General features: G+C 41.1%; 1 protein-coding gene across 1 annotated transcript; it reads left to right on the top strand.

Moving 5' to 3' along the window:
* Positions 1 to 885: 885 nt before the first annotated feature.
* On the top strand, positions 886 to 24508 carry nptx2a (neuronal pentraxin 2a). The gene is made up of 5 exons (XM_086092404.1): positions 886 to 1649; positions 4926 to 5172; positions 12041 to 12285; positions 16374 to 16553; positions 19005 to 24508. The coding sequence occupies exons 1-5, from the start codon at positions 1107 to 1109 to the stop codon at positions 19230 to 19232; spliced, it is 1443 nt and encodes a 480-aa protein (XP_085948530.1). The 5' UTR covers positions 886 to 1106; the 3' UTR covers positions 19233 to 24508.
* Positions 24509 to 24868: the final 360 nt, after the last annotated feature.

Raw genomic sequence — 24868 nt, 5'->3', positions numbered from 1 at the left:
GACAGTTGTTGACTGCCAAAATAATTTATCCCATCGGAAATACTGTTAAGCAAATTAATTTGTTCCGGACTCAAGTGTCGCCATCATAAAATCATTTTTAATCAAATGTGGGAAATGTTTTAATTTACATTCTTAATTGTCATACACATGAAAAATAAGTTCACCACTTTGTTATGAAAATGAAGCGCAACTACTCCCCTTTGGTAGATGGAGAAAGATACCGTCCTCCATGACATTTTGTAGGTAAGGGTTGAGTGGCATAAGAGCACCTTTGTTTGTCATCACTCTGCTCTTCTCTGCAGTGGCTACAGAAAAAAGCACAAAGAAAACACACTTGGAGAGGTCTTCTCTTGACACTCAATAAACTGAACTCTTGTGGAATTTGTTATCATCGCACACAAGGATGTTTGAACTCCAATAATGTTTGAATTTACAGGTATGAAAGATAGATAGATAGATAGATAGATAGATAGATAGATAGATAGATAGATAGATAGATAGATAGATAGATAGATAGATAGATAGATAGATAGATAGATAGATAGATAGATAGATAGATAGATAGATAGATAGATAGATAGATAGATAGATAGATAGATAGATAGATAGATAGATAGATAGATAGATAGATAGATAGATAGATATTAATAAAGGGATTAATAAAGTAAATCATCACCTGCAGACTCGATAGGAAACTTGAAGAGTATAATCATACGTTGTACTTTAATTTCTCCACAATAAAAAGTGAATGAAAGCAACACAGAGCATATGGCTCGAGTCCACTGAGAGACTCGAGGATGGCGCACAGACTGACGCGGGAAGCGCACGCACACACCTCCCCATCATCCTCAGCCTCATCATCATAATCCGCCTGCCTGTGCAGCCTCGTTGTGTGTTCGCAAGCACTCACTCGGTGACGCCGGAGCGCGCAGACACGCTGGTAACTCTGCAAAATACTTGGGATCTTTCCTTTTGTTGTTGTTTTTCCAGTGAAGGGAATATCGCAGTTTTCTAAATGAACGGGATGGTCATTTTTAACAGAGCGCATGGATGTATGATTTGTGATTGGTAAACTTTTATTTTGAGTTCAGCAAACACTTGAATGGATGAGTGCGTGCTGGGTAAAAGTTGTTTGTAGCAGGAATATTTCCCCCCTTACATTCACTCTTGGAATTAGTGTCAGGAGAATGCTGAGCGAACTGTTGCCGCTCTGCTACCTGCTCATCTCGGCGGTGAGCCTGCAGGACGCCCCGGCCACAGCCACAGGTAGCCGCTTCGTTTGCAACGCCATCCCCCCGGGCGCGGAGCCCGGCTGCGGCTACACTCCGACGGGCAACGGCTTGCAGAAGAGCGGCCCCGTGGAGGACGAGCTGCGCAACACGATCATCCAGCTCCGGGAGACCATCCTGCAGCAGAAGGAGACCCTCGTCAGCCAACAGGGGACCATCAAGGAGCTCAACACCAAGCTGGCGCGCTGCGAGGCGGCGGCGGACGACTCGACGCAGCCGGGCAAGTCACGGGGTCACGGCTCCAGGAGGAAAGAGTACGGCAAAAACACCATGGGGGACCTGCCGCGGGACCCCAGCGAGACCATAAACCAGCTTGGAAAGACCATGCAAAGCCTGAAGGGGCGCTTGGAGAGCTTGGAGGTAAGACGCACGTACGCAGATCGGTGCATGCGTAAACATGAATGAGCAGCCAGGGGCATTTCAAAACCCCCAAGGCAAGAAAGAGAATTGTGCATGACCACTAACCCCCCCCCCCCCCCCCCTCGAACCAAAACTGGACAATAGATAAGCAACAATAACCATCCACCAACCCATCCATTTTCTGTACAGCTTGTCCTCATTAGATGCAGGTGAACTGGAGCCAGGGTACACCCCGGACTGGTCGCCAGTCAATCACGCAGCATATAGACAGAGAACCATTCATTCTTCGTTCAGATCTATGCATAGTTCAAAGTCTGCGAGAAGCTAACGTCGATGTTGTTGGACACACAGTGTATGAATAACTACAAAAATAAACCAGAGATGAAAAATCTTTAGAACGCTAACATTACAACCAAGTCATTACCTTTCTTATCAATATCACATTTTTCTTAAAGGGGAATGAAACAGCCTTCTTTTTTTTTTACATAATACATTGTATGTGCCAGCACAAATAAACACGGTACTCTGATTAATATTGTATGTGTGAAAAAATAATTAAACATAATAATCAATCAAGATAAGGGGTCCGCCATGTTGGGCGACATCATCACCAGCTCAAGACGGTATGTTCAGATGTCGAAGCTCAAGTTGCACCCATCCTGCTAACATAATGACTTGTTTAACCGTGATAGCTCACAGATTTTGACAGTGATGGGTTTATTAATTCAGTCCTGTGTACACCATTTTGTACACTATTGTGTACCAACTTTTATACATGTAATGAAATCAAGAATGTAGCTTGTTGTTGATTAATTACTGTGAGGTTGTCTTAGTTAATAAAGTGGGCAGGAATTGGTGAACATAAGTCACATTCTTGTGACCCAAAAATGGCTGCCCTCTTAAGCAAGTAGATGTGATCTTTTAAACTTTTTTTTTCAATAAATGCTTTCTTGATTTAAGTAAGTCCGCCATTGTTTCTTCTGTTGCCGCCTAAACAACGGCCATGACCTGTGTCTAGGAACGTGAATCAATCTTAAAGAATCCCACTAACTTTGATTGACAGACCGGGTTTTTCTTCTGAAAAACGCCATTAAGAAATAAAAAGTCCATTGTGGAAAAAGACATGGGGAAATAAAGAACTGACTGTAAAAAAATTAAGTCATTATTTTAAAAAGTATGACACTCGGCTGGCCTGGGAACGCCTTGGGATCCCGCCGGAGGAACTGGTTGAAGTGGCCAGGGAGAGAGAAGTCTGGGCTTCCCTGCTAAAGCTGCTGCCCCTGTGACCCGACCCCGGAGAAGCGGCAGATAATGGATGGATGGATTTTTTTTTTTCAATCATGTCCGCTAATAAGCAAGGGATGACATCAGTAAGGGCCCCACTGGATACCAGCTATGAAAAACTTGTTCTTGTCCAGTTAAATCACACATGTGGTGCACAAGGAGTTGTGTGATGTGATTCATAACTCCGTCATGCCAGTGTCACAGCTGCTTTTTAGATTAGCACACCTCCAAATAAAAGGAAGTCCAATGTCCTACAGGTCCGCCATTCCACATTCCCTGGCTGGGACCCAAGATCAAATTTGATTTCGAGGCTTTCTGTTACTGCCAATAATGTCAACTGTTGACTATTCACAAATCTCACTGCAGCAATTTTACACTGTGCTTAGTGTTGTTTAGATGATCATGTCTTCAATCTGACACATCTTTCCCGTGTATGGATTTTAATCTCAAAGGTTAGCATATTAAGATACAAGAGCAGATTGTGGTTGATTTACACAATACTCCATGTGATAAAATATCATACGGACTATCTTCTAAGCCTACTAAAAATGACTAACATAATTCATCATAACACGTAATTAGTGTAAAATTGTCATCTGGTTTGTTTTTGGTTTCCAAAAACTTCCACAATGTACAAAAATAATTTGCATTTGTAGTGCAAGAACACTAATAACACTTTTATCAGACCGATACCAGTAAGAGTATTCAGCTCTTGAGTAGTCACCAATGACGATACCAAGTACATATACTATTACGACTTTTGATAAATAAAATTTCCTTAAAAAAACAATGACAGATCATTTTAAAGAAAGACCTCAAATGCATTAAATTAATGGCATTTTTCTATTCTTTAAATTTTTAGTTCCTGGTTGTAAAGCCGTCGCAAGGACTAATACCTTGGAATAATGCCTGGTATCAGCCCGATATCGATACCTGGTATCAGTACTTGCCCATCCCTAATTTATATATATACCGCCAAGGTCCCTAAGGGGCAGACGAAGTAGAAGAATAGCCACTGAATTAGCATAATGCACAAATTGGTTTATACCTTATATTATAGTGTATTTCATTTCTTATTATTGTATGGTTTTGTAAAGTACATTGGGTAAAATGATTGTTCTGAATAAAATTGACAAAACTTTTGACAATGTTTGTTGACTAAAATTAGACGAATCAAATTATGTGTACTTGGACTAAAATAAAGACTTTAATGCTAGACTTATAGTCGACTAAAATGGACTAAATAAAAACGGGATGAGGTTAACTAACTCTATGTTAAAAACTGAGACTAAACTTTCAAATGGCTGATAAAATGAACACTACTAACAACATAACTGCTTAACTCATCTTTTGTCTTATGGAGCATTTTTGTTACGTAATAATCCTCTGTACTGTTAATGGTTTTATGTTGACATTTTGACACTGCAATGGATTGATGTTTGTGTGGGAAAGGTTTGAATTGAACCAAGTGGAGGCCATCAAGCATGTGTGCTTCTACTGCATTGAATCACACGTGCTCAACACAATGAACAATTGTGCAGGTGATTATTATGATGATGACAACATGTGGCTCCCTCTCTCACTAATTGAGGCCATGTGCGCGTATATCTGCAATTCACAATGCTTTACTTTATTGCCAGCTTACAGCAAATTTGATGTGATTCCGACGCCGGGCCGCATTGTGTCAGGAAAGATTAATCAAACTCAGTGAACGGGAACAAAACAGATGGGCGGGATCAACAGGGGGAAAAAAAAATACACATTTGTATTTGTATTTGTATTGAATGCACCACCGGTAAGCTCGGACATGGGCAGTTTTTGTCCTATTCGTCTGGCGTGAAGTCTGGGTCATGTCACGTACACAGTTTTTTTTTTTTTTTTTTAATACTCATTCCAGGCGTGGGTGTTTGGTGCAAGCAAGCACAGGTGCATACTGTCTCTCAATATGTATTAATAGGTATTTCCCACCCCCACCCCCACTATGCCTTCCAGCAACAGAGTTTGCAACTCCCCAGCACAAATGTATCAACTGGAGGTATTCCGGCACTGACCCCTTTGCCACCGCAGCTGCGGGAGCTCCTCGGGCAGCGTCTTGGAGTTCTGGAGACGCAGCTGCTGCGAAAGGTGGCCGAGCTGGAGGAGGAGAAAAGCCAGCTTTACAACGAAACGGCGGCCCATCGCCAACGCACCGAGAATGCGCTCAATTCGCTACTGGAGAGGATCACAGAGTTGGAGAAAAGTAAGTCATACTGACGGATCTGTAAAAATGCTGCTCACTTTTAATGCCAGAGATATTTAGCAGCAATTAGTCAGTCCCTGTGCAAGTGGATGATGATGATGATGATGATGAAGAAGTTGTTAAAACACACTTTTTAAAGTATTCCTGAATGCCTATTCTCACGCTCACTCATATAGCAATCACTTTCAAGAAACAAAAACCGAATCGGTATAACTTGATCAATCTGGGAGCGTCTAATCCACAAAGCACACCCAGATGGGGACATTTATAACTAACTGCTGCCAACCAGATTGTGTCCTGGTGCGCCGGTGATTTTTGCGCGTATGTAAATGAGGTAATAAATATGGTAAAATGAGACTTATTGATAACGCCAACGCTAATAGCCACACAAAGTTTGAGTGACGCAAGCAATGTCTATTGAAGGCTGGTATAAACTTGGCATTATCAGTAGAAGCCTGTCCATGGCTGCATGACGATGTCTTTTCCATGTGCCAATCACCTGCCTGCCTGCGCAGGCTGAGCCGCCCGCAGTGAGCTCTATAGTTTGGGTAGGCAGGCAGTCGCAAATTGAGACGCACACACCAATTACAAATTAGTGTGTCAGCAGGCGAGTGTACACCGTATCCTAGGGTGACCATATTTTCATTTCCAAAAAAAGAGGACACTCAGCCCGACCTCGAGATACTGGATACTCAAATACAAGATGCCATACATTCAAACTATTTTACCATATGTCTCCTCTGTATAAGTAGAAAATAGAAAGAAAAAAAAACATTACTCTCTTTTGAAGTCTTACATTTTTTGCTACGCAATCTTTTTTAATTTAATTTTATACTTCGAGCGGGGTTCGTACCCATCGCCTCCGGTGCGGCAGCTCAACACTTGCCACTCAGCTAAAGTTCTGGGCCACCGTCACAGCCAGTGCACAGTCTGCCAGGCATGGTAAACGTTGCAGTGCACTCCGTCTGCCATATGCTGCACAACGAAAAACGGACAATTTCAAACCTGCCTAGACGCCCGGAAAGAATGTAATAAAGTGAATATCTCCCTGTAACACAGCCTAATTCCTCACAAATTCAAGCTAGCAATAGCAATGCCAAAAACCATGTAAAGTGAAACAGCCAGTTAATCGAAGTACATCCACAAAGCCAGTCGGAAAAGGCCTTCTCCTGGTTGGGGGTGAGATCCTGCCCCAAGTGGAGGAGTTCAAATATCTTGGGGTCTTGTTCAGGAGTGAGGGCAGGATGGAGCGGGAGATCGACAGGCGGATCGGTGCAGTGATGCGGACTCTGTATCGGTCCGTTGTGGTGAAGAAGGGCGAAGCTCTCGATTTACCGGTCGATCTACGTTCCTACCCTCACCTATGGTCACGAGCTGTGGGTCGAAATGAGTTTCCTCCGCAAGGCTCTCCCTTAGACAGTGGTAGGCAAACTCGATGTTTCCCTGCTCCGACGCAGCTGATTCCAATCAACAGGATTGTTATCAGGCTTATGCAGAGCTTGTTGATGAGCTGATCATATATCAGCTGTGTTGGAGAAGGGAAACGTCCGAAACCTGCATGACTCCAGCCCTCGAGGACCCAGTTTGCCCACCCCTGCCCTTAGAGATAGGGCGAGAAGCTCGGTCATCCGGGAGGGACTCGGAGTAGAGCTGCTGCTCCTCCACGTTGAGAGGAGCCAGTTTAGGTGGTTAGGGCATTTAGTTCGGATGCCTCCTTGACGCCTCCCTGAAGAGGTGTTCCGGGCATGTCCCACCGGCGGGAGGCCCCGGGGACGACCCAGGACACGCTGGAGAGACTATGTCTCTCGACTGGCCTGGGAACGCCTTGGGTTCCCGCTGGAGGAGCTGGTTGAAGTGGCTGGGGAGAGGGAAGTCTGGGTTTCACTGCTAAAGCTGCTGCCTCCGCGACCCGACCTCGGATAAGCGGTAGAAGATGGATGGATAGATGGATGGATTCTCCAGAGTAGCGTCATCTTACCGCCGTACTGCACATTAAGTGTGTTTTGAATTCACGAATGCACTGTGCGAACGTACGTTCGCATAGGAATAATACAGCGACGTAAAAAGGCTGCGTAGCGATCTGCCTATTTGAGTAAAGGACTTTTCTACTGGGAAAGTGACTACGCATGCGCGAACACACATCGCTACGCGGACAGGGCTGGGAAAAGCACAGTAGCGGTGTGCCTTCAGGAGGATAATTATTTTGCTTGCACGCCAGACGAAGTAATGAGTCATTTTTAATTGAGGTATGAAAATCACCAAATAATGTCACATTAAACCTATAGGTAGTGTAGGCTTTCTGAAATGAAATAAATAATTTAATAAAAAATAGAAAAAGCCAAACGGTTTCAACTTTCATTTCAGCCTGGGGCAGGCAGTGCTCACCATGGAGCGAGCTGTCATTTTGCGACGTTATCCCACATGACATGACGTTGCCCAAGCTGATGGGTGATCGCAGAAGAGGGCATTTGTATTTTATGCACATTAACGGCATGAATGAATGACGTCATATTCCTCATCTCCGCTCAGCACAGCTTAATGGCGCTTAATGAGGAAAATGCTTATGTCCATACACTGTCTACTCACAGTCCTGCTTTTCCGAACTCACGTTATGATAATTTCACCTTTCTCTCAGCTGCTGCTGGTATTATTCTGGTGTTCTTGGTGCAAATCCTGCATTAGTCTATCATGTGTTCTAAACTACACTCAACTGTCAAACTTTATGGGCATGTTTGCGCCGGTATATAATTGGAGCAAGATCGGATAGGATGTTAAGAGCAAGCAAACTGCACGTGCAAATGAAGAGCAATTTCTAGCGCTATAAGCGGACGCAGTGCATTCTTAGTGGATTTGGCCCATAGTGCATGTTTTGTGTTATGCTAACTCGTTTTGAAGTAATTACAGCATTTTATAGCTGTGATATCCTTCGGCAAAGAATATCAGCGCTTGTTGTGCGCACCTATGAATTGTCAGCCGGTTTACAACAGCTCTGTAAACGTTTTCCTTAATTTGTATTTTCCATCATATTTTAGCATAGTGCTTAACCATTTGCATTACTACAGCATATTAGCCTTGATTTTTAATTTAGCATAGAACATCGTTGGCACTATTGGACTTGCTCCTTGCCACAATGCTACAACTGGCGTCCTAAATGGAGAGGACTAAATGGGGCAGGAGATTTGAACCATTCCTTCTGTTTGTGTGTTACTCACCAATAGACAAACCAAGGGCTGTTGGTAAACTGCAGTTGTTTATTTACATTCAAACTTCAGCTTGCGGCCAATGTGCAACATCATCCACACTGATCACGAGGTTACTATTTCAGCAACTGTTCCGGGGCGGCTTTGATCTTGTTCCTCTCATTCATCTACAACTTCACGCAACATCCAGGGTTCACCAATTGCAGTCCTCGACGTCCGGAGTTTTAGCTGTTTCCACCCACTAATATAATCAGCTCATCATCATGCCTGTTAACCATCCTGACCTTTAGTATCAGGTGTGTTTGTAGGTGGAAACATCTAAAACCTGCAGGACTCTGGACCTTGAAGACCATAATTGGTGAACCCTGATAACTGTGAACCTCCTCTATGTCAATCTGAAGGAGGATGCTCTTGTACATTTTAAAGGTGGGGTCTTAAGTTTTGACCGTTTTTATTTGTATACAAACAATTCGAAACTGACTCCTCCAAAGGCTAAACGCCCCCCCCCCCCCCCCCCCCACACACACACTCTTATTGTCAACATTGTTCCTGCCTTGAGTGATGTGCCCCCTGCTCTGTGATTGGCTGGAGGGGTAAACATTGACTTTCCGCCCAGAAACGTCCCTCTTATGGCAAAACACAACAAAATGACCAAATACAGGCTGGGGGGTGATGACAAAATCACCACCACATATTAACAGAAGCCCAGAGGTGTTGATTGAGAAGGATTTCATGTGTATACATCAAGTGTTTATGAAGTGTTTATTTCTGAGTGAAAATGTAAGACCCCACCTTTAATTAAAAATGCATTATTAGTAGTGCTGTCAAAGTTAAAGCATTAATTGATTAATCACAAAAAATGATCGCATTAATCAGGAATTAACGCAGATTAATCGCACTATTTATTTTGACCATAGATTATCCTTTAGCATGACAGCGGATGGCTACGTTTAGCACAGGTTGTGTTTGAGCAATAACATAATTTCATGAATTAAAGTAAAGCATTTAATGAATGTTTGCGTATCACATTTAAAATATTTGTTCATGTCAAAATATCGGGGTCATTTTTTTCCGTTTTAAATTATGCAAGTAATTAACTGATTAGAAAAAGAGGAGGATGAGCGTGTGCAGTGGATCAAAAAAATGTTGAAGACGTCCTCATAACATTAAATGTCAAAAAGAATTAACACACAACTGGTGCTCTTCAAATTTTAAGGGGGGAAAATGTAGATAAAAAAGGCTTTTTTATTAAGCGATTAATCGTGATTGATCAAAATTCTAAAATGTGATTAATCTGATTAAAAAATGTAATCGTTTGACAGCTCTAATTACTAGGCTATATTCATTGTTTCATACGAGTATTTTTCTACAGCTGCAGTGGCTTCGTAATGCTATTGAAGCAAAGTTTGGTTGAGTAAAACGGATAAAACATATATTTAAATAAGTCTAATGAAAGTCTGCTAGCTTAATGCTAACATATAATGGAAAACCCCATAGACGAGCTAATGTAAATTAGCAAAGCTGTTACGGCACTTATGAGACGTCAAACAAATGCTACTTTATTGCACACCGAGCAGCAATATATACAAACAACAGAGTACTGACAAACATATTGTATATCCTCGCTGCTCTGTGAAAGCAAATAAATATAACTGTTACTTTTTTCAGGGCTTCTTCTGGTTGTTAATTATCTCGCATATTGTCAGTACTGCCAAGGATGTTGTGGTACAACACGGAAGGCGCACAAGTCTTAAGTCGTACTTGCCTGTAGGCTAACACAAATTGCTTTAACCTTGGCACAAGTCGGCTTTTTTGTCCCTCTGACATTGTCACTTAAAGCTGAGCATTATCATAAAGGCAGAATTCGTCATACATCTTTTGTATTGGTTTTCATTAGATTGCACAGGTGCACAGTATGTGTCAGTGAAGAGAGACTGAGCGGCAATTCCTTGTGTAAGATGGGACAACAAGCTAACGTCATTAAAAAAAAGATGATTTTAGAAGTTGACACATTGCTGTGGCTGAGAGGCACAAATCTTTTAAAAATGTTCAAATGATATTATAATTGCATTTTATATGCCTCAATGGGCGCCCACTGAGGTTTGATGTATTGATTCAGTGAAAGCAATTTCTCCCAAAAAGCTGAATACATAAACACATCCACCTGAAATAATAATAGTGTCAAGTCAAATTTTTGTCTCCGCACCAGGGAGGACACACGATTGTTTCTTTACAAGTGTTTGTTTTTTTCTTTCTTTTTTTTTATAGTGAAGACCTTGTAATGTTTCGAATTTGTGATTCAGTGCTACTAAAATATGCATCATATTTTGCCGTAGCAACCTCATACATTACACATTATTTTGGCAGATTTTATAGCTCATATTCTCCTCTTTTATTCTCATTTCTCACTTATGAGCCTTCCAGTCTGCCCCAATGATGCTCAGTCAACATTCATATTTACCGCATGTCTTACTCACTTTCTTATTCCATGTCTTATAAATTCTTAACTTGTGTAAGTTTGATTTTTCCTGCATAACTACTCAATATTTCAGCATACTCTTGGCTGTAACACAGACCTTAAATTTTGGAATCCCTAAGTGAACTAATGTTATTTATTTATTTTATTTTTTTGTATCTGACAAGTAAAGCATTTGTCAAATCACAAACAACACCACAGCAAGTACACCTGCACAAAACATGAAAATCTGTCACTACATGTGAGAGCAAGGCTTTTGTACAAAAGAATACTGGGATTGAAATGCCTTGATTTTTTTTAATTTGTGCGTCCCAGATCAGAAATACTTCACAAAATCAAACAACAGAGATTAACAAACCAAATTTATGCAACATTAACAACATACTATTTATCCTAATTATCTAAAAAATAAATATATTTTGAAATATTATTATTTTATATTGAATGGGTTTTTTTGTCTTTGAGGAAAGTTGAGATGCAATGATTACAATACAATACAATACATCAACATCTCAATGATTATCAAATTAATCAAGTCAAGTCAAATTTATTTATATAGCCCTTAATTACAAAAGAGTCTCAAAGGGCTTCACATGCCCACAGTTGACAAATATTAACGAATCAACAACTAGTTTGATAATTGACTAATCAATTAGAAACCCTGTTGAACCTAAATGTGTCCAAATCCTCGGAATTGGAGCCTCTCAACAGTAAATATTCTCTGGTTTCTGTAGTCCTCCATTAAAGCAGAAACTTTGGTTTTGCAAACATCTGCTTTGACTTATTAAACAATGATCAACATTTTTGATGATTTTCTAATTTATGTTATGGAACAAACCAGGAACTGAATCATAGTCAATTTATTTATCAAAGGGATTAAAATTATTTATTTTATCCAATTCATCATCAAAAAAAAATAATAGATTAATCGATTAAAAAAATAATCATTGTTTTCAGCCCTAGAGGAAGGTAATGTGCTAGTGTCCTCTATGCAGTTGTCACTCTGATAACCAATTTTAATTTAAGCAGCAGGTTCAAACCTGCTGTAAATGTTCCCATTCATTTTATCTCCTTGTTAGCAAACAGCAAAGTTGGGCGGAACGTACTGAAATACTGAGCAGTTGGCCAGTAAACAATTTGGAAAGGTCAAAAGGTTATAGGTTCATCCTAAATTGACCCAATTTGTCCTCAGATAACAACGCCTTCAAGTCACCTGAGGACTTCAAGGTGTCCCTCTCACTGCGCACCAATTACCTGTACGGACGCATCAAGAAGAGCCTCCCCGAAATGTACGCCTTCACCGTCTGTATGTGGCTCAAGTCCAGCGCCAGTCCTGGGATCGGAACCCCCTTCTCATATGGCGTACCAGGCCAAGCTAACGAGATTGTGCTGATCGAATGGGGGAACAACCCCATTGAACTGCTGGTTAATGATAAGGTAGGAACGGCATATTGTTTTCTCATCAGGGAAGCCATGTTCTCTTATTACGTCCTGGTTATTTGAACCCCTCTGGCTGCGATGATGCTAATGATCGTAGCGATGCTCATTAAAAGTGTGCATGCTTGCTTGTTGTATAGTACCGTGCGAACCATTGAGCACAACAGTGATAAAGGAAAGTCTCTGACCTTCAGCAGTGATTATATAATTAGCATCTTCTGAACATTTCATACAACTGACCCACATTCCGCATTGGCTCCACAATAACAGTAATTCATTAGAGAATCGCTGTGCTAATTTAAGGGCATCTTCCGTGTTTTTCCCCCCCTTCCTGTAAATGCTAATACGGCAGCTAGTCATATAATCTCTTAATGCAGCCAAACTAGAGATAGTTTCATATATGCTCATAAACACTACTTTTATTTTAGGGGTGGGAATTGTAATACAAGTAAGTCATTCAAAATAAAAGCTGATACAATACAATACAGCAGCCGATGTACTGTTTTGGAAGTAAATGTCTAAAAAGTGGGACTAGTAGTACAGTACATGTTTCTTTCCTAGTAGAAAATAAGACATCCAATTTGTTTTTTTGTTTGTTTTTTAACGGTCAGTATTTAATAAAAAACAGAATACAAATAATTATTCTATAAATTTAGGCTTAACAGTTAACAGTGTTTCCATAAATATCACATCAGTGCTACATTTCATTGACATTTGACATCGAAATTGGCATAATTCAAAGTAAAAACTTTATTTTCATTCAACTCAAAACCTAAACTTTTGCAAATACTGTATATGTGGTCGAGAATGAAAAATAAGGTATTTATGAATATTTAATGCTATATAGTCCTTCAGCAAAGATAAATTGTTAAGAAAAAGAGATACAATGCAACTGTGAGAACTCAAAATGTGCAAACAAACACAAACAACATTGCTGATAAAAAAAAAAAATCACAGTGTACTACTCATTAACATACTGTACTTTTGACCTTTCACATTTCACATTTCACATTTCCATTCAAATTCGTTGACGCTGCCTCTGCAGCATGGAGCTAATTTTGGCAGTTTGATTTTGTTTTGTACATAGTAGAAGGTTTCCTATACCGGAGAAAGAAAAGTGTTCTTCCCCTGCTGTTTTGCTTACATTGGTGGGGCTGCTAAGGCGCAGTCAGTCAGCTCTCCTCGCTGCTTTCCCTCCGTCATGCATTATACATGCACTCAAGTCAGACAGATGAGAGGAAGATGGTGCGAGGAAGGGTGGCAAATATGAGACCCCAAAAAAGGAATTGCTAAGGGCTGCAGAGCTTTGGGGGTCGAGGGGAGAAGGGTTCAGAGTGCTGACAGAGGATGAACAAAAGGAAGTTATGATAGATCAGACAGATAGATGAAAGACGGTGAAAACGAATAACGTCATCATGTGTTAACAAGCTCCACTCCACTGGGCCAGGTGGTTTCTACTGTATATGATATATGATCATATGCAAAATTACATAGAAAGCACAAAGACACCTCAACAGTATACAAAGCTTTGTGGTCGTGTCTCTATAGAGCGTGTTAGTTGTCCTAATACCTCAAGGTTTGTTTTGTGTTAGAACATCACTGGAATGCTGTATCGCACGGCGGCCTCATTTAACCAGCACGTGTAACTGCCAGGGCTTTAATCCGCGATGGGTTCAGTCAGTCTTGTACTACATTAACATGGTGTTCAGTTGGAAATGAGAGCGAGACAGAGAGAGAGAGAGAGAGAGGGAGGGTGGTGGGGTTGCTTTGTAAATCGGCTGTAATCTGAAAAAGCATTCACCAAACAATTTGGCATATCTATCAGAAATAGTGTTGTGCTTATGACCACATGATCTGCAGGACCAGGACTCACAGAGACCAAGACTTTTCACAGTCAAGACCAAGACAACCCGAGACAGAGTCAATATCAAGACTGTGACAAGGCAAGACTGGATCAAGCCAAACCCAAGACAAGACCAAAATCGAGACTAGCCGAGACCAATGTTGAGAATAACGGCGTTAAAGTATAACGGCGATAATTTCGTAGTAATGGAGTAATCTAATTAATTATGTTCCCCATCGGAGCAATTCCGTTATCGTTACTGTCAATGTAATGTCACCAGGCTTGGGGAGTAACGGAATACATGGCCGTTACGTAATCAGATTACAATTTTTTTTTTAACTGTATTCCGTTAGTTACAGGAAAAAACATGTAATCAGATTACAGGTACATTTATTAAAAACGGGGATTACTTCGAGGATTACAATTTCTACGATGAGAGAGAGTGTGAAAGAGAGCAAGCGAGAGAGAGAGACAGAGAGACACAGAGAGAGAGAGAGAGCGCATGCACGCCCGCGCGAGTGGGACCGTTGCTACATGTCGGGGAGGTGGGGGACGAACGAACTGACTAGTCGTGTCCTCCACACGTGGGCAGTTTGAAAAAGCTTCACGGACGGGAGGAGGAAATGGCGACCGGTATTCACTGGAACTTACTCATGTTGCTGAAGGAACGAAAGTTTGAGCTGAGACTGAGAGTCCAGCGGCATGCTACGCGCTGTAGTTTCTTGCTAACTAGCCCACTAGCCTACAACCTTAATGTCAGTTACACCTTCCAAACAAATCTTCCTCCCATCAATTCACTATTTAAACATTATACACAACATATACACGGCTAAACTTGCGACTGGGATAAAAATAAATTTTGCACTTGATGTCACGCATCATCATCTTCATTGGATGACTATCTATCTATCTATCTATCTATCTATCTATCTATCTATCTATCTATCTATCTATCTATCTATCTATCTCCTACATGCTTTTTAATTACACAAAGATTTTTGCTATTTGTAGGCTGTTGGACCCTATCACCCGCAAATAGCAGGGACACATTGTATAGAATATATATTGTGATAATATTTAGTTTTATTTTGTCTTCATGAGCATACTCGGTATTGGAGTAATCCAAAAGTAATCTAAAGTAATCAAGTTACATTATTTTAATATTATGGTACTTGGATTACGTTACTAACTACATTTTTAGCAGGTAACTTGTAATTGTAACGGAATACATTTTAAAAGTAACCCTCCCAACCCTGTGCGTCACGTTGCGTAAACATGCACGATTTGCTTCCAGCAATGTGATTTGCTGTTTAAGATGTCAGCAACTCAAAGGATAGAGAAATATCATAGTTACTTTAGTTACTTGGCTGAGTAACTACTTTTACAAGGCAGTAACTGCCTTGCTAACTGAATTACATTTGGAAAGAAGTAATTTGTAACTATAACTAATTAAATTTTTAGGGCATCTTACCCAACACTAGCCTAGACCATGACGCGACCAAGACCGTAATGTTGAATAGTTAAAGGGAAGTCCAGTCAAAACTTTTTTCTACAATAATATGTTCCATGCACTCCCACTCCATGACCAAGACAAGACCAAGGCTTTCGCAATTCGAGTCTGGGACAAGTAGATCAAGATAAAATTATGGGCAATTCTTTCCTATCTTTGTTGTGTGTGTTATATGATTATACTCGATGAAAGTCTATCATTTTAATGCCCGAGCATCCTACATACATTTCTACATATGCCCAGCGATAAGTTGGCGACCAGTCCAGGGTGTACGCCACCTCTGGACCAAAGTCCGCTGAGGTAGGCTCCAGCACACCCGTAACGCTTGTGAGCCGATGCGATATAGAAGATGGATGAACAGAATCACAGGCTGTGAAGTCATTCTTTCAAAATGCTAATAAAGAGATCAAGTCTAGTGTTGCGCTATCCTCAGCGGGCCGTGATGTCTCGGCGTTAGGTCGTCGTTTCACTTTCATCCATGAGCAAAGCATGAGGACACAGTTTTGCTGCTGGCAGACTGACTGCTTTGAAAACTCCTTCATTCCTTCATGCCTTCATGCATTTTGTGTCACCTGGGTAATGTATATTTTATACTGCCGGCTCATCTGGAGAATTTGCACGCCGTCTTTTGAAGCCCTCCCCCCCAGTCCTTTAAATTGGTGTCCTTGTTACTGGTGCGACAATTAGGTGCACATCTTTCATCTTGACACGCGTTCTTCTCGAACTCGTGTCCAGGTGGCACAGCTTCCTCTTTCGGTGAGTGACGGGCGCTGGCACCACATCTGTATCACCTGGACGACCAGAGACGGCTTCTGGGAGGCTTACCAGGATGGCGAGCGACTCGGCACCGGGGACAACCTGGCCCCCTGGCACCCAATTAAATCTGGAGGGGTGATCATTCTGGGCCAGGAGCAGGTGAGAGCTTTACAGGAGCTTACACTGTAGGCGGCAAGCATGTGTGTGTGTGTGCGTGGTGTGTATGTGTGTGTTTTCCATGTACCAGTAAGATCCCAGAGGGCATTTTCCTTCTGGATTCAGCGCCCACGGTGCAGTGCAGCGGGGATAAGGGTGAAGTCGCTCTTCTCACGCTATTGTGTTCCTTTTAAGTATTACCTCATTCATTTGCTGTGAAGATGAAGCATTATGTCATTTTATTAGCGGGTAAGCTCGATGACTAATTTGCTTTCATAATTTTCTGTGAGACGTTCATCCATATTAGATTATGTTTGGCTTTAGAGCGCATTCAAAGGGAGATAGCTGCATAGATTGTGATTCATTTAGGGAGCTCAATGGTGAAGGAGAGTTAAATGAAAAACAAGTACAGTGGTACCTTGGAGTTTAAAAACAATTCGTTCCTGTGAAGTGTTCAAAGTTCGAATTGTTCAACCTCCGAAACGTTTTTCCCCATAGGAAATAATGTAAATGCAATGAATCCGTTCCCAAGCTCCAAAAACTGAAAATTCCTATTTATGTAAAAAAAGAAAAGAAAACATGTGCACCCTGTACAGTATTTTAAACAATAAAAAATACCTTACCTTTTTTGTTGTGGTGTGATGGCATCAGTGGATGAAAAATGCTGTGTTAATGCATGCTTTAGTTAGGTGCTGAGTCAGTGTATTTTACATTGGGCATATTGTTAGACTACTAAGGGGTCCTTGTGCGCTGTTTGGCGCCAGGCACATTGTTGAACAACGAAGGGGGTTCCTTGTGCAGTATTTACGGAAGTAGTCACAGTAGTTTTCTGCCACTGGAACTGCTATCTTTATTTGGGCACATGCTGAAGAAAATTTTCGTGGAAAAATCTAAATGTACTCGCGAATGTACGGAGCACCTCCGGGAGTATTCTCCCGCTCTGACTGGAAATGAGCAGCGCTTCGTCTCCAGTACCGCAACGTGAGCATTCGGCATCGCTCGGCTTCACTCGGCTACCCGATCAAGGTACATTCAGCTTTGCTTGGTTTGCTTGGGTGTTCAAACTCCGAGAATGAGGTCAAACTCCGAGTCATTTTTTACTCAGAATTTTGGGTCGAAGTCCGATTTGTACGAGTTCCGAGACGTTTGAACTCCGAGGTTCCACTGTATAGTGAGAGAGTGATCTGTGAACTAGTTTATTTTTATTTTTATGGAAATTCTTTAGGATCGAAAGGAACAAAATGTATTAATAATACTCCACAAAATCACGTCCTCTAAAGCAGTGATTCTCAATTTGTTAATCCATATTTTTCAGGAACCAAGGGACCATAGTTTACAAATGAAATAATTACATTGATATTTGACCCAATTATAAGCATATGAGCAAATTGCATTGGATTTTCCCTGTTGAGTTGAATTTAGTATCAAATACACAATCTGGACCAAGTTCAAATTTAACTCATTTGGTCCCAAAAACGTTCTATTTTAAATAGTACCATGGTCCGAAAAACATATTTTATACATAAAAAAATAATAATTATGCTAGAGCAGGGATGGCAAACTCCGGCCCTCGAGGGCTGGAGTCCTGCAGGTTTCAGAGGTTTCCCTATTCAAACTGCAGCTGAATCCAATTAACAGGATCGCTATCAGACTTATACAGAGCTTGATGATGAGCTGATCATGAATCAGTTGTGTTGAAGAAGGGAAATATCCAAGACCTGCAGGCCCTTGGTCCTCGAGGACCAGATCTCGCCATCCCTGTGCTAGAGCATACAGAAGGCTTTGATGCAGTCTCTGACCTGAATAGGTCGCTTAAAGCAATGGTAGTTATTACAAAAAATGGCCAGCAGGTGGCAGCAGAGTATAAGAGATCAAACAGGGCCATGTTGCAACAAGCTCTTTCACCCAGTGTTTTCAACAGGTTTGTGAATAATGATGAAACATAGCTATATTCTATTGCTAATTCCTGCAAAATGAAAACAGATACAAATATACTTTTTTTCCTGATGAAAGAAGAGGCTAATCTTTCTTTTCATACGTTCCGTGTTTTTATAGCAGTAGAACACAATATTCTGTGGGCCTAGCAAAATCAGTCAAAATCCAGTTAAACAGCCGGGAGCGAAGGGGGTTGCTTCAGTGAAAATAGCTGGGAATGAATGAGTTAAACTTTGAAATGCTATGTTCGCATTTCTTCAACCTGGACAAAAATAATGAGTCTGTGATATTTTCCCGGGAGACAACTCTCATCTCGTTACTCGAAGGACTCATAATTTAGTGTCCTCATTAGTCAAGGTGCCATTCTTCATTCTTGATCTTAAACTGTAAAACTCTACAGAAAAAAAAATACACAGACAAACGAAAAGTCAAAGAGAATTCATTCCTATGAATGAGTCTGCTGATGTTTTCCTAAGCTTGCATCATGCCATCTAATCTTGTGCTTCTCCTTCTGCGAAGGACATAGTTGGAGGTCGTTTCGACGCCACCCAGGCCTTCGTCGGCGAACTGAGCCAGTTCAACATGTGGGACCGAGTATTGCGATCCGTGGACATCGTGGGCCTGGCCAACTGCTCGGCATACATGCCTGGCAACGTTGTCCCTTGGATAGACGCCAACGTGGAAGTATTCGGCGGGGCAAGCAAAGCTCCTCTGGAGATATGCGAGGACCGTGCGTTTGATTCCTAATGTGAGGAGACATCGGAATCGAAAAAAAGCCAAGTATTCTTGTTCATTGTGCAAAAGCAAAGGGGACATGCATATTTGATATTGTGCGGTCACTCCAAGATTCACATGTGTTGGCTTAAACGTGTCTGTCCAGTCTTAATCATGGAGAAGACTTCACACTGGTGACCATGTGGAGAAGATACGTTGTTGACATTCTGGGCCTGATTTACTAATTTGCGCATGCAAAAACAGGCGCAAATTTGATTGCTCACACCAACAGATGTGGAAGCTGATCGACTAACTTGGGCGCACCTTGGATTGCATCTGCCTTATCGGTAAAATTGAAGCACAGCTAATTGGCTTGTCCTAGAAGGAGTATGGAAATTGATTTAGCTTGGGCAATAAGATTCATCAAACCTGAGACGAATTGCAATGGCTAATTTTGCATATTTGCAGCGCATCTGAAAAGCACTTGCAAACTAACATGTACAACAGTGTGAGAATAGCACAGGCAAAATGAGAGACGGCGGGAATAACCTTCAACTTGTGTAATCATTTTTGAAATGCCAGAAACAAAAATTATCACAGCGTTACATCTATCGATTGTAATTTTGAGTGTCTGATATGGAGCCAGTCACAAGAAGAAGTCATGCCATATCGCCTATAACAAAGCTTCTTTCAACTCTGTATGTTTCAATTGGTGCTATTCGCTCCCTGAGCAGTTTTTCAGGTGTGCTGTCCCAAGTTTTAAACACAATGTTATACAGGATAGGCAGTGTGTCAGGAAGGTTTCAGGACTGGTGTCACAAAAGATATTTGAAACCCAAACAGCTTTTCTACTTGGAAGTAATCCCCTGGAGTCTAACACACGTTCCCAGCCTTCTCTGCCGCTACTTCATTGTGGAAGTCTTCAATACAGTCCCCTTTGATGACCTCCTCAGGCTTGAGCAATAGGAAAAAAAATATGACGGAGGATTCAGAAGGTTGCTTTGTTCTTCGCGGCTAGCAAATGTCAGATGCTCAGGGCATTGTTAGCAAGCACGTTGTCATGGTGAAACAGCCACGAGTTGTCCTGCACTTGGCTAGTCTCGATCTTGTTGTAGATATTCTGGTTTATCGTCTGGCCTACATTGAAGGGAAAACTTAAAGTTTGCAGTTTGAGTTTGAAATATGTCTTTTTTTACTTCAGTCCTGGAGCCTGTATACACCATTTCTACTCCTCGTGTATCCACTTTGGTGTAGTTAAATCCCACAAAACATGGCCTTTACGTGGTTGCTGGCTTCTCCAAAATTATCAAAGTGATAGTATCATTTCAGTTTGTCTCAGTGTGTAAAGGCCTCTTTACACCAATTTGACGTCGGAAATTGGGAAGTGGCCGGACGTCGTTATAGGCTGTAATGTATAACACATCGTCATAACGTTGGAACCGTTGGCGTAGTATCTGGTGGCCATTTCCGGCCACTCAATTCAACATGTTGAATCAGCATCAGACCGTCGTGACATTTTATCACTCTGATTGGCTGTTAGCGAATCAGCGCACCGGGCAAATTCTGAACACAGATAAACAGTAAGCGATGGAAAGCCTTTACAATTTCGCTCATTTAGCACATTATCACTCTACATATTTGGACATTTGGTCTGTCTGGACCAAAGACCTAGAAGATGAATTCATCACTACGATCGAATGAGTGATGAAAGCCAGAATATTGCAAGACATTGAGGCATAAGTCGATATACCGGGTAGGAGAGGATGGACTGGCCAGCAATTACTATTCGGCGTTCGTCACCGTAGGAACTGTGCACGGCAGCCGACGACATGCGCCGATTAATATTTATCGATGGGGTGGGACGCCGACCACCAGCCTGAAATGCCCGTTCACGAAACTCATGAAATTCCTGATGATGTCTTTCACTATCCAGTATCTTACTGCGTGCTGCACTACCCTACCCTCCAGCCTACAACCCCTTTCCCGGTAGAATCTTGGATGTCTAATGGGACCCGGGAAGGTGCCTTGTGCTCAGCCTCCCTTCACCGACCTCCGCTGGAGCTCTGGGCGAGCTACCATGGGCCGGTGCTCGACCTGAGTCTTTGCTGTAGCAAGCCCGAATAAGTGCTCCTTGCCTGTCCCACTTCAACACATGCTCTCCTTCTAACTCTGGAGCTCGAAACCTTCCGAGTTCCCCCCGCGACCCGCACTCCAAGTGGCCGAGAAGGTGTCTCATGCTCAGCTCAAGGCTTCTTGACTATCACTGCCTCTAGCGAGAGTCTCGTAACCGGCTGCTTTCCGTGCAAGCAAGCCAGAGTTGCCAGATATTGTGTCAAATATTCCCCACAATGTAAACCGTTTGCTTTGCTGTAATTCAGGAGATTAGCAGGAGAAATGGCTGATTGGGAGCCATGTTGGAGAAATCAAATCGGGAGATCCTCTATTACACAAGTTGCCAACAGCACATGCAATCTGACATCATCTGATCATTTAAGATCCGCTATTTGGGATTTTGTAGCATAATCTATTAGTGTGAACACACAATTTAGCGCCCGCAATTTGAGATCTTAGTAAATCAGGCCCCTTATGTTTTCTCTTCTTTCATTTGACTCCTCATGCATTTCTTACACTGACAATGCTGCACTGTGTGCGTCATGAGTTCTGCGCTCCAGCCGGCTTTCAAGTGTTGCGGAAATATTATTCCCGCGTTAAACTGTGCAATGTTGCACGCTTTGAAGAGCGGGAGAAGGTGTTAAGAAGTTTGCGGCATTATTATTGTGAAGCATTGCAATGCGGCTGATCAGCCATATTTAATGCATGAGCCTGAGCAAGGAGTGGAAGATTGGGAAAGACAGTGCATGCCTTATTTTAGTCCATAGTGTGTATGTGTGCAAAACAAGGGAGAGTGTGGACATTACGTAAACGAATGTCTTGCGTGTTAAAATACCAGCGATTACCAGCGAGGGAGGACATTTTCATTCTTGTAAATCTACGCTTAATACCTCTCTGCCCCTTGAGCAGCTGCCATATCCCAAACAGCTTTATATGGACGCTTGCGTTCAGGTTAATAGCGAATAGCCGACAGCTGCCCAGAACCGGCTAAAACCCGGCGGTGGACGGCTGCCGACATGCCATAGGGGACAGCGAGGGATTGACCAGAAAGGCCAATCTGTAATTCCTCCATCATGAAGTACAGTGGTACCTTGATTTATCAGTTTCAATCACAAGTATCCCAAATTAGCATTTCCCATTGAAATGAATGGAAATAACACTAATCCATTCCAGGCCCCCCTAAAATATGTAACATTTCTAATGAGAAAATAGCATTATATTATTAGAAATAACATTATTGAGTAAAATGTAAAGAATTAAACCAATTTTGCATCATGATTTCATACTTCAACCAACATTGATTTCTTTAAAGATTTATAAAACAACTACATCAATGCTAGTTTCATTTGCTCGCCAGTGGTGTTAACATTAAGATAGCAAACTTTCATAAGGCAAAGGTTTGGTTTGGTTTGGTTAAATACACCAAGTGTCATTCTTGTTTCACACGTCACCATTGAGTGCCAGAGGCTTCCTTGTATGTCAAATTTGTGCTCACTAGACAAATCAAAAAGCAGCTTGTAAGTCAAGATACCACTGAAACTATGTCTACAATATGAATGGATGTGGATGTTTGTTTGTTTTTCAAAGCTGGAATGAATCATCATTGATCCAATCTGCATTTTAAATATGAGCAGCATTCTATGGACGTTATGAATGTCGAATTGTAACGCACTCATGCTATATTTTGGGAGGTGGGATAGACCCTACAGAGATTTTAGCACCGCTTAGTGCATAAATGGAATACAGTAAAACCCCACATATTCACAGTTGTGTTTTTGTGCTCAGGCCAAAGACCTGTCTAATATAAAAATACTGCTTTATTGCCCTCTTGTGGCATCTTTTTGGGTGAGTGTCAATAACTCGCGGACTTTCACTATTTGCCAATAGCAAGGAATCACTATAGTTTTGCAGCTTCATTTTTGTTTGTACTTTTGTTTTTACTAAAACTCGGCTGCCTTTGAGGTTAATCTGAGGCAAGAAGATATAAGACAAGAATTTTCTTTTTCTTTGTTAAAATTTTCGGTGCTGTCCCTTGGCAGTCAGGGGTCACCACAGCGAGTAACTCGCATGATACTTTTGGCACAGTTTTTAGGCCGGAGACGTCAGAGATGAGGTTTTATTTTTTATCGCTGTGTCCTTTCATTAATGCTTGTGTCTATATTTGTTAATTAATATTATGTGGGAGTATTAGAATTTGAAAAGAAAAAAATACGGGTAATGAAAATGATGAGAAAAAAGTTCAGAGAAGAAAATTGTAACTTCACAAAAAAAATTATATTCATTAAATGAAATCATATTTTATATTATGAGAATAAAGTTATAACATTACAAATAAATAGAAAGAAAATAAACCATGTTTTTAAAAAAATGAAATCAGACTTGATTGCGAGGGTAAAAGCAATAATTTCAATAAATTATCAATTTGTTACAGAAACTAAAATCCATATGTCAAATAATAATTATATTATTCTCATAATATTATTACTTGATTCTTGGTGAATTTATATTTTTGTCTTTTCAATGTATCTTAAATAATCGTCAGCAGGATTTGATGCAGTATCGCATGAGACAGCGCAGAATGTTTAAAAAGGGTGTTCACTGTTCAGTCACCCGAGTAAAGATTGTAGGATTTGCCACCATTTTGTTTGTCATGCTTCAATGTAAAATCATGCAAGATTCCTGAGCAAATTTCCCCGCTTGTTTCTGCTCTTGATTTTTGCTCATTAGCAGTATATTACGGTGGGAAATTTTTTCCTAAAAATTACAAATGGCCTTTTTTGGAAAAACTATTTTTTTCTTTGCAAGACTGAAAACAAAAGCTGCTGTTGTATTATCAGGTGTATATTTTAGATATTGAACCTGGCATTTGTACTCATTAAAAAAGAACATTAAAAAACACAGAAGAGCTGAAGTAGCAGTGCACCATTTTTCACTTTGAGGTTTTTTTTCTTTTATGTACATCAATCTTTAATGCAGAAGAACAAAGATCAGTGCTCTGTCAGTTTTAATCACAAGACTCTCAAAAAGATATAATTGTGTGTCATGCATATCACAAGTGAGAGAACCACATAAATAAAACAAACTGGCAACAAGAAAAATGTGCATGTGGTTTGTGGGAGCCGCAACAGTGATTGCCTTGTTGAAAAAATAAATAAATATGACTCTGAATTCATACCAATCTGTGGCCTCTGATAAACAATTCCACTAAATGCAGAATGCGTGTATGTGTGATGTTTTCATTTGAGTATTATTGCATTCTCTGCACATCCTTCTTATCGCATATGTCAGTTGTAGAACCACCAATAAACAAACCAATCCAACCTGCACATGACAATCAATGAAACGTCTTTTTCTGAGGATTGCAATGGAAAACGTAATGCGGAGATACAAATAGGTTGCCATAAACCAGGCTTTGAAGGTTCTGCCTGCCAATTTTTCTTAAATATTTGCATTCCAATGTGTAATTTTTAAGCACAGAACACACATCTGCTCATTGCTGCTGACCTAACACACATATGGTGCCATAACGAGACTGATTGCTTTTGTCACAAAGCATT

Source organism: Leptonotus elevatus, chromosome 1, assembly GCF_054856555.1.
Source record: "Leptonotus elevatus isolate MCC_2025b chromosome 1, RoL_Lele_1.0, whole genome shotgun sequence".
Classification (NCBI taxonomy): Eukaryota; Metazoa; Chordata; class Actinopteri; order Syngnathiformes; family Syngnathidae; genus Leptonotus; species Leptonotus elevatus.
The sequence above is the reverse complement of the archived record's forward strand: the minus strand, read 5'-3'. Positions and strand labels throughout refer to the sequence as shown.